Source organism: Parasteatoda tepidariorum, chromosome 9, assembly GCF_043381705.1.
Source record: "Parasteatoda tepidariorum isolate YZ-2023 chromosome 9, CAS_Ptep_4.0, whole genome shotgun sequence".
NCBI classification, from domain to species: Eukaryota; Metazoa; Arthropoda; class Arachnida; order Araneae; family Theridiidae; genus Parasteatoda; species Parasteatoda tepidariorum.
Genome location: NC_092212.1, coordinates 4,722,940 through 4,734,596, shown reverse-complemented (window position 1 = coordinate 4,734,596; position 11,657 = coordinate 4,722,940). Strand labels below are relative to the sequence as shown.

The 11,657-nt window shown below is 29.5% G+C and overlaps 1 protein-coding gene across 1 annotated transcript in view; it reads left to right on the top strand.

The window, feature by feature from the left end:
* Positions 1–11,657, top strand: part of LOC107442536 (neurogenic locus notch homolog protein 1) — a gene marked incomplete in the record, with an annotated part of 313,056 nt that overhangs the window by 287,802 nt on the left and 13,597 nt on the right. Inside the window, 1 exon segment of the mRNA XM_071185571.1 lies at positions 760–945. Coding sequence (XP_071041672.1) covers positions 760–945 — 186 coding nt within the window.

The following is an 11,657-nucleotide window of genomic DNA, read 5'->3' as shown; positions in this document are numbered from 1 at the left end:
CAAGACGACAACGCCCCTATCCACACCGCTAGGTGCGTTCAAACATGGTTCGAAGAGCATTACAATAAAGTTGAGCATCTCGCATGGCCCCCTCAGTATCCGGACTTAAATATTATTGAACATTTGTGGCAATATTTGGAGTCTAAATTTCGTTCCCGATTCCCACCTCCATCAAATCTTTTGGAATTAGAGGCCGCTTTGCAAGAGAAATGGCTTAATATTCCTTTAAACGTTGTCCATGACCTTTATGCATCGATCCCACGTCGTATTAAATCTGTAATTCCGTCAAAGGGTGGTCCAACTCCCTATTAATAAAGATTTTCTGATATTTCACAGGTGTTCGTATTATTTTGTCACCCATCTGTATATATATATATATATATATATATCCCTTTTGTTTACGATGTAATTACATTTATATGGCATTCCTACACATATTTTGACTTAATTGTAGATGCAATCATATAGTAATTATATACAAATAGTATTTTTATATACTTCCCTTTTCGAAATGAATCTACTTTTAATAATATAGAATTTGCACAGATTTTCCTTTTATTCCAGCTGCATTTATACTCATCTTTTAAAAATATTTCTTGTCTGGTCACATTTATCTTTTCACTCAAAATTGTAAAATAAAATTTCTCAATTTTGATAATTTAATATTTTTATATTTCAAAAGTAAAGCAGTTATGAAATCCATTTTTAGATAAAATTTTTCATTATATGTATACTTATATAGAATTCATCTTAATGTAGGTAAATTTACACCTGCTGATCCATGCGAAGATGTTATTAAAGATGGGACTTGTGGTAAACAAAAGGAGTGCACAACTTTCAATGATGGGACTAACAGTTTTGAATGTAAATGCGGAAAAGGATTCTCGTCAGTTGGCGTTATCCAACCTTACTCTGACAAGCGAACTATGATTCACAACTGTGAAGGTAATAAAAATATCACTTTTGTACTTAATGCATAATCTCATGTTTAGAACCTCAATTTTTTTAGTCACGTCACCTTACTTAGATTACCATTAAGAGTCAGAACTTCAGACAATGTGGGATAGTTGTAATTTTGATTGGCTTGATTTCTTTTATATTAAAGTAGGTCATGAAAATGAATGCTGTGTAAGTTTGAGCCCCTAAAAAAATTCCCCACCCCCTGTAGAAAACTTCAAAGTCATTTCTTTAAAAGAGAAATATAAGTATGTTTTAAGGGGTTTATCTGGAAAAATCAACAACACCCATACTGAATTGTTTAATAACTTTGACGGAGCATAACTGTCAAAAGCAAGCATGTCCAATGGTAACGAGTCACAGCAATATACTAATAATATAGCAAAACAAAACTTTGGGGTGTAGTTGTTTTCTTCAGATAAACCCCTTAAAATATACTTATATTTCACTTTTAAAGAAATTACCTTGAACTTTAAAATTTTCTTGAGGGAAGGGAAAAATATTTAGGAGCTCAAACTTGCCCATTTTTCATAACCTCAATCATTATAAAAAATAATCAAGCCAATCAAAAACTGCAACTATCAAAATTTAAGATTTTTGTCTGACTTTCAGATCAGTAGCATGAAAACCGATGTAAAAAAATCAATAAAAATTTATTTTAATCCTTTTATTTCAATCTAAAATACAGTAAAGAGCGTTAGACTATTAAAGTTATCTGGTTTTTTGGTAATTTTGTTAACATATCAAAAGCTGCACCACGAGTAAGCTTGGACTAAGTGACGTTTCACATGAACGTTTCAATCAGTTACATGCAGTGATGGTGAAAATAACCTTAAGCCAAATTTACAAAATGAAGAATCATAGATTAAAACATAAACGTATCAAACACTAGGAGAGATTTTACCAAAAAAGTCCATCCCAAAAGTAGGAAGCCCTGTATATGGATTGATTAAGATCATTAGCATAAATTGTAATGGCATTTAAATAAAATTGGACTTAAAACTGTCTTGTTCTTAAATGCTAATAAAAGTTTTATAAAATTCTTATTTGTTTGACTTAGCTACCTCAAGTAGAAATTTTCCCCCAAACTAGTGGAAAATTGGAGTAATCCAGTGTATATATATATATTGNATATAAAAGGGACACCAATGCCCCTTACAAGTTAATAATCAGGCAAACGAATGCCTTAATAATAGAGTCCTGTAAACATTTAATAAATCTGTTGTCTGATTTTTTTTTTGTTTCATTTTGCTTAGTGCCTGGATGAAGAAGAAGCACTTTTATTAGGGGGGAGCATTTTTACGTGACTTCAGTATTGAAATTCTAGAGCTAATGTGCACAATACAATCGAAAGTCATTATTATTATTATTTAACGCTTACATGGGCCATTTATTTCTAGTAAAGGAAAATTAAAAATTTTGGTATTGAAAATGATGTAAGAAAAAAAAACCATCGGTAACCGGCGATACTGCTTAAGAAGACAAAGACATACGCCCTTGTCATATTGAAGAACATAAAACACAAATTTGAGAATGACACCCCAAAAGATGAGCCCAGAAATGTGGTAAAATACGTAGTCGGTACCTCCAGGCACCAGGGCGTTTGACATGCAGTTAAGGCCATTTTTCAGGAAGCTGCCATAATTTATTTTTCTTTCTCATTCAGACTGATCAGCTTTCTGCAAATGTTTTAATATATTGGTAGCGAATCAAATAGCAAAACTTGTAAAATAAGGATAATTAAGCCTATACATATGTAACACATGCATACTTACTATGTTACATTGTATAGTAACAGTTTTTCTTTTATTTCAAAGAAATGTGCAATCAGAAAATATGCAAACATGGACGATGTGAAGCTAAAGATGGAGTTTACCGCTGCGAGTAAGCATGCACATATAAATTTTTAGATCACGTTTTTATTTGAAATCACGTTTAAGTCTTTTTTTTAAAAAATTACTGCATAACAATTATATTTTTGTTCAATAAAATAGTTTTTGAGTTAAAACAGTGAACTCTCACTTATGCGCCGCCCTAAGGACTCAACAGATAAATGCGCATAAATTATAGGGACGCATAAGTGAAAATCTTTCAAAATTCAAAAATGCAACATAAATTGCTTTAGAAACATGATTAATGTTTCTGAAGATTAAATTATAATCTATTAATGTCATTATTAATTGATATTTATAATCGTTATAATCGTATATTGTAATTAATATTTATAATCGTAGAAACGACAGAGAGAGGTTAAAAGGTTACAAGGGACGAAAAAAGAACTATTGCACTTTATCCAGCAACAATACGTCACAGATTACAATCTTTGTTGCAATTTCTTTTTATCTGTAACAAAGATTGTTTAGTTATTTCAATTTTTAATTTTACACTTTAACTTTAACAGACACAAGAAAAAAACTTTTTTTCTAAAATATTACGTGATTTTTTTCTATTTAAAGATAAAAATAAATTTTTTCATTTTTCTGAAAATAATTTCTGCTTATATTTGAAATATTTATTTTGATAGCGATGCATAAAGGAATGATAATTATCATTATTTTGATGCATAACTATCATTATTTGATTGCATAAAACAGGTGGTGCATAAGTTAGAGGTCACTGTATATTTAATGCGTTTTATCTTTAATTTATGGAAGCTTTTCAACTAATTTCGTTCTTATTTTATTGTTTACTTTAACTATAAATATTTTAGTTTATTAATCAGGGTTAAGAAACCTATGTGAATCTAAGAGAGGTTTGAGACACATAAGCAAGAGTCACCTAGTTTATTTGTCTCAATATTCTGCTATATTTTCCGGATAATATGATCTATATTTTGCTCAATATTTTGCTATTTACTTTCAATATTTTGGTTGCGACAATTTTCCAAAAAACCTCATATCGGCTATTATAGATATAATTTTAAACATGTGTTCAGGGCTCGAAAAACCACCCGTCCGCCCGTCCTCGGCGGTCAAAAATTCCACGCGGACGACGAATTTCTCGAATCCGACGTCCGCGCGGACGGTGATACATGTTGGTGATACATTTTAAATTTTTGTTATCTTACAAGAGTCTAGCGCCTCACTTCCAAAATGACCCTCGAATCTAGAAATACAGCAACATACTGCGCATGGTGGAATTGATGTTTTCTCTGTCTCCCGTACTGCAGCGGTTGAAAGGAGCTTTTCAACAATGAATTTACAAAGAAAAAAAAATCGCGTACTGGTAAGAAGCGTTAAACGCAATTATAGATATCAACCTAAATGGAAAACCCCTTTCAGATTTCTGTGCAGAAACCTCTGTAAATCATTGGCTTGATTGTGGAACTGGCAAACGTCATATTTAATTCATTTAAAAAACACAGATAACTTGACATTTGTCATTTAAATTATTTCATAAAAGAAATAAATTATTTTATAAAAGAAATACTAGGTTCCTATTAGTAACCTAGTATTCCTTTTATTACTGTATAATGCAATCCTAGTATTTGTAATCTTAGTAACTACTAATTCATTATGCAATTTATATAAATGTTTGTAATAAATAAGAGAAAATTATATATTTATTTATTTAGAAACTACGAGTTAGTTTCAAAGGAGGACGGCACGGCACGGGTACATGGTTGGACAAGCCGTCCTCGGGGACGGGTAAAATTTCTGAGTCTTTTCGAGCCCTGCATGTGTTAGCATTTTGTTGAAGGAAAGTCAGAAAGTCAATTATAATTGCAACCTCAATATATATTTTTTCGTCTATCATATAGTTCTGAATTAAGAGGAATAACGAATGCGTTACTTTACTCTAAAACAAATAAGAGAGATCTTCTTTAAAGTTTTGCTGTTATCACGGAAAGATAGTATAAATTTTCATTTCTCAAATAAACGATAAAACTCTTTAATCCTCTCCGACACAGTGTGTTCATTCTAGCAATATTTTTTCCAAAAAAAGTGCAAACCATAAAAATCTGTGAAACAGTTCACATTTAACCATTTACTTAGAATTCACGATCAATGGTTGTAGTTGCTAATATATTACCTGTATGAAAATTTTAATTCAAGTTTGCTACTCACAAAAGAGTAACTCGATTCGAATGTGTTAATAGCATTTTTCTATGGAAATATTTAGTAGAACGAGATTTTTCTTTTTCTTTCAAAAAGTGATATCATTCAATTTTGATGCTCTTATTATGTGTGGTAGTCTTAAATGCTTATTCTTGAAATAAGATATATTAATATCGTATTTTTATATACTAATACAGGGTGATTGGAAATTGTCTTACCAAAATTGAAAGGGGATTAGAGAGGATAGATAAAAAATATCGTAGTTCAATTTGCATCCGTAAACGAAACGCAAAAAACCAGGAAAGTAAAGAAATTAGAAATGCAAAAAAGAAAGAGACAAAAACAATTATATTAAATAAAAATAATCGGAAAATATTTAATAGATTGAGAAAGAAGCGTATTATAAAATTCACATCACCGCAATTCAGAAAGGCACAAAACTATGTCAAGCCATGCCTTGAACATTTCCAGCAGCAAGAACCAATATCGATGACGGAAATCGTGGTGGCTCGGGGAGTAGAGCCCTTACCTTCTATTGAGGTGTCATTATTCTGTTGAACTTTATAAATTACAATTTTATAATATAAATGAGTTTGACCACCACTACATGCAAATAATTACAACAGATATGCATTCTAATAATAGTCTTTACGGTAGCAAATTTCAACATGGTGAAAGCTTAAAATTATTTTTGAGTGAGATAGTTTTTCGATAAGTGTTTCTACGTGAAAAATCTATTCTCGGAAAGAGTGACAGTTGTCAGGAATGCAAATGACTTAAAATCATCTTCGTTTCAAAGTGTTTGCCTTAGGTAAACAACATAGGGAAAAGTACTTCGTATATTTCTCAAATATTAGTGGCTGTGCTCCCGTTAATAAATAATAGCTTTACTAAAGCATATGTATGCATTTATGCAATAATAACTGCTTATAACTTATGCTTATAACAACTGCTCTGAATTTTGTTTTAGATTTCACGATTATTTTGCTGCTCATTTTGTTAAAGTTTAATATAAATGATTTATGTCGAAATTCTGATATCTATTTGATGAATGTTTAAGCTTGTTAATTTTAATTCTATAGATGTGACAAAGGCTATACTGGATTTAATTGTGATATACAAGAGGTTGATATGGCTGGTAAGAAAACTTGATCTTTTTTATTCACATATTTAATTTTACTTGTGAATTTAGTTTTAATTATTATTTGATTACATTTAGATGTCCTAATAGAATTAGACTTATTGCTGAATTTTAATTCTATGAAAAAGACAGAAATCTTATTTTTTTTTCCTTTTAAATTAACCATTGGCATAATATTTCCTTTAAATTAGATTCATTTTATACAGCTTGCATTTAAATTTCAATAAAATTCATAAAATGTAAGAAATATTAATTTCTTTAAAAAAATTAAGTAGCATTTAAAATAATTAAACCGCATTCATCAAATTTAAAAAGAAACTATATTATATAACTATAATATAACTAACAAGCATCCAATTAGCATGAAATATGTTAATAACAAGGCTGCTTGCATGCTAGAGATAAGAAAAATATGATAGTTAAACCTTTTCTTTCTAACTTGATATTTCAGAACGATTACAATACCAAAACTTATTATCAATTCTTATTAATAGGAGGCACCCAAAACTTTTAAAGTGGTAGCAAATTTTATGCAATAATATAAATAATTATTATATATTAAAATAACTAATTCAAATTTGATGCTTAAAAGCCAGTCTGTTGGTTTAAAAATCCTTTATCAGTTACGGTTGCTGAGATCTGAAAAAAATTGTTAGTTGTAGAATCAAATTTATTAGAAAATTTCCCAAAAATATAATAAAAATTCCTATAAAAATGAAAAAAGTTAAAGGTTTACAGGCATATATGGCAGTACTTTTACTTTCGTTACTTGTACCGCCGGTACCAGTAAAAAGTACGCACTTTCACTTGTACTTCGTTACTTTTTAAATTTAGTACTTTTACTTGTACTTTCGCTACTTTTTTAGAGAAAAAGTACAAGTATTTGTAACAGAAATATCGAATGAAACCGTTACTTTTTTCTAAAACTCGGTAAGCTTTCTGAAAAAAAATTAAATTAAAAAAAATGCTTATGTTTTTTTTTTAATTTATAAAATTAATGTGCAATATATATGCATTCACAGCTAACTTCGTGTTTAAATATCTTCTGTTTCAACTTATACTGCACATTCAATTATTTTTAACTAACTCAAAGATCACAAAGCTATCTGAAGCCCCGAGTTTGCTTTGTTTATGTTTGTGCTTTTAAGACGCGTTTCTAAACAGTAAAACAATTTTAAATCAATGGTAATTTAAATAAATAAAAGCTAAAAATTAAAATCAATAGATAAAATTTCTTTTTCGTGCAAATCCATAAAAAGTTTGATATTAAAATTATATTTGATTTTAAAATTATATTATACGATTATATTATTAAATTATATTATAATATTCTTCCGAATTTAAAAATAAATTAATATCCATAACTTTCAAAATTAAAAATATCTAAATAAATAACAATAATTTTGCAAAAACATTAAGGAACATAAGAATATTATTCAATAAAATTTTAGGTTACTTTGAATTTTCGATTTCCTAGAAATGTACTTTTAAATCGTTACTTTCTTTGTTTAGTACTTGTACTTTTACTTGTACTCTTTACTCGTTACTTTTTTTAAAAATGCTTGAACTTTAACTCGTTACTTTTTAAAAGTAACGTTTACAGGTAAGTATAAATTTAAAGTATCTATTTTTAAAAATTTGTCTCCAACTTTTTAATTTTTTTACATAAATACTACCCTGACCAAAGTATATAATTTTAATTTTAGGTACTCGGGTCGTTTCTTTAGGAACGCTTTGATATTTTTAGAATCCTCATTTAAAGAGAAGACAAAAATTTAGAGATGCTGGGCTTTGCCAATGAATATTTAAGCTAGGAAAATAAAACAAATATGCTGCGAATATTCAATTAATGAAGGGGTGGGGGGTCGTGTACAGGACATCAAAACTAGTGAGATAGTGTGTTGAAATTCGAAGGTGTCTGTTATAATTGTTTTTTAACTACTTCTTTAGACCTACCTCTCTCTCTCTCTCTGATATGTCACATTTCGACAGCTTTTTTTCTTTATTTTTTTTTTCCTCGCTAAGACATTAATTTGTAGTACCTATTTTCGTCTTCTTTTTTTTTAAAAAACATTTTTCGAAAAATGCATATAGAGGGTAGTATTTAGAGAAAAAGGTTTATAGTTATTTTTGTTTCAACTTGCTGTTCATTGAACCTAATTTTGTGAAAAGAATTCTATATTTTTTATAAAAGTTCTATTTTGATAATAATTCAACCTTAATCCCTGCGTAATTTGTATCAATCAGAAATAAATCTTAGAAATATTTATATACTTTTATAGATAATTCAGTTAATTACTTTTTAGGTGCCACAGCTATGCGAGTTGTTCTCATAATTTTATCAATCATGGTGATTCCTTTGATTTTGTTTTCTGTTTTAATGGTTCATAAATACCGAGTGTAAGTATTAAACAACTTTATTACCATATTTTCATATGTGTACATATTAAAACCATACATCAAAAAAAAATTGCACCTGAGCTGAAGCGAAATACGTGCTGCTTTTCCATATGGGGAGTTATATTATTTCATTTGCAGGTGGGGAAAAGTAGAGAAAGTATCGCGTTTCTTACACTGATCCCTTTTAAGGTTAAAAACTATTGCCTACACAAATTACTTTTCATTGTTAAGGACCAATGTGCAGTTTTCCCAACACTAGAATTTGTTTAATCTAAATTGTGTAGAATTCCGTCATCACCTCCAGTAAATATTTATTATTTAAACTTATATCTTAAATACCTATGAAAAAATGAATGAATATACATAATAATGCAAAACAAAACAAGTACATTCTGCATTAAACTCGAATAGTCGAACTGATTTTAGCACTAGAACTGCCTGATTTTGTACTTAACTAAGATCATGCCAATGTGAATGATAGCTTAATTGATGAATATTGTGAAAATTACTACATATAAACATTTTTCGAGATTTAATTAATTTTTTTATATTTTTCATTGACCATGAAAATATAACAATATAGTGTAATATTGCGTTATAGAATATTCGTCCACAGAACTGCAAGTAATACAAGAATAAACAAAAGATACGAATTAAAACAATACGCACTAATATATAACGGTTATAAATTGTTTAAGTTCCATCATTAATTAGACATTGTTGTTGTTGTCATAGGCCATCAAGGCAAGGGGTGCGATTGTTCTTGTTTTCCAATGGCGCCATCTATAGCCAAGAATTTGACGTTTGCGAAACACCCATACGTCACACCCATATTAGTTCGACATTACAAATAGTATATCCACGTGACGTTACAGTGTCAGTAAAACATCGTCAAATTGATTTCTAGCTTATCTCATAGTTATCGGAAGTTTTATTCTGCCTCTTGCAATGTTAAAAAGGGCGCTTCTTTTATTTTATAGATTTATTTTGTAGAAATTTAGATATTAGGGGCTATCTAATGAGCAGAACAATTGATTCTTAACTCGCACAAGAATGAACTCACAATGCGTAATCGGGGTGATGAAAGATTTTTCGAAAATTATCCAAGCATTGAAGGTAGCAATGTCTTAAACATTGTAAAATAATTGCGAGCCATTTGCAAGTTTCACATAGTGTAGAATGATTCCTTAGCATCGTGTCTGCCATTTCGTTCTATTGTAGTAAGGGAGAGTGCTTGGCTTCTACTCAATGGTGTCGTCTGCAAACACTTCAACTTGGATATTATTTTGAATTAAGGCTTTCTCATACACCAATACATTGAGTATTTTGTTTCCATTTGCAGTAAAGCCATGAATGTCATGACGAAGAAATGACACTCAAAATATAAGGAAATTTTTTCTTGTTCAGTTATACGATCTTAAATATTTGGACATTTCTTTAAACGGGAAAAATTCATCTTCAAGTTTGACTGAGATAGAAAAAAAAATATCTGTACTCCAGCTGTGCTCGGAGTTTAGGTGTGGTTCTGTACTTAGGGCGCTATATTTTTCCAAAGTTGTCGTTCAGTTGGGCTTTTTTTTTCAACTTGTGCAAATAAAGATAACCATTCGATTTTTTTAAATTTTATGTCAGTTGAAAACAAAAGCTTTATTCAAAAGTTAATTCATGTAACTTGTTTGTCATACTATAAATTTGCCTTTTGATTTACAAGCAATAGATATTTACGAACATTTCTTTCTTGTTCAGGATTATAACAAGAATAACTGTTTATAGTCACGATATACATGGTTTCTTTCAGACGCAATAACAAATTTGAAATTCAATAAGATCACAACTAAGTTATTTTGAACACCGGATTTAAGATACCATGCAATTTAACGGAAACTATTGCGTAAATTTCTTTTTAACACGATTGTCCCCAATTTCTGTTCTACAAACTATTTTCACAAGGTTTGCTGTCTTGCAAAATAAAAACCAGGCATGAAGCTTCAAAAAATAAGAAATTTTCTTTCGAGGGTTAAAATGGTCTTAACATAATCAACATAAAGGCATGAAATTTTGATACAAAATTTACAAATTAGGAACAATTTAGGAAAAATAAAAAAAAAATATAAGCATTGAAACTCCCATGTATCTTCTAATAAAACAACGTAAGAGATGACAAAAAATAAATGATCTGAATTATCCTAATGGCGCTTCTAGTGTTAAATGAAGCTTGTCATTAAAAAAATTAAATTTGATTTTCAAAATTCTTTCTGCTGAATTCGTTTCAAGAAAAATTTGAAATTCAAACCCTATTTTTCTTGACTTTCAAAGGTTATGGAACAAAAATCTACTCCAAATGAGATTTAGTTTCGATTTGAAGAACGAAAACTAAATACTTGTTGCTTTGTTATCTTGCTTCTTGATCACAAGTAGTTCTACCATGCATAGCCATCATAACAGATAATAATATTTTTTGATTTAATCTGAATCTCGTGTGATAATAAATATTCTTATCAAAGTTGATCTTTGCAGAGTCGGCTCTTTTAATACGATAATTTTAATAAAGTACGTTTTATTTCGCATATTCCGTTCATGATATCTAGCTTTTCGTAATGTACACAAAATTGTTGTAAATATTTGACGTGTGTACGTTCCATTTTTTTTAAATCATGTGTATTTCCCGAGAAACATGACAATTTCTATGCAGTATTGTAAACCCTGCACATATTATAGTTCTGATTTAGATTGAAAATCGGTAAATCCTTATTAACATTTATTGAGGGCGGGATAGTCTGGTTTGTAGGGAGTTGAAAAACAAATAACGCAGCCTCTGCCTTAAATACGCTTTGTTTCATTAAGCAGGTTTGCTGAATTTTCAAGTGACATTAAAAAAACACAACAGCAACATTTTTTTTCAACTCACATGCTCATTGTTTAAAAAAAATATTTACAATTCGCATTTTTTTGTTTTGTTTAGGTTGAAGAAGAGATCTTATAAATCAAGTTACATAGATGATACTAGTTCTACAATTGGACTAGTAAGTAAATAGTTATGTTGTTTCTTTTTATGAAATATATAAAGCTTTACATTATTTAACCCTTTCGCGCCGACTGTC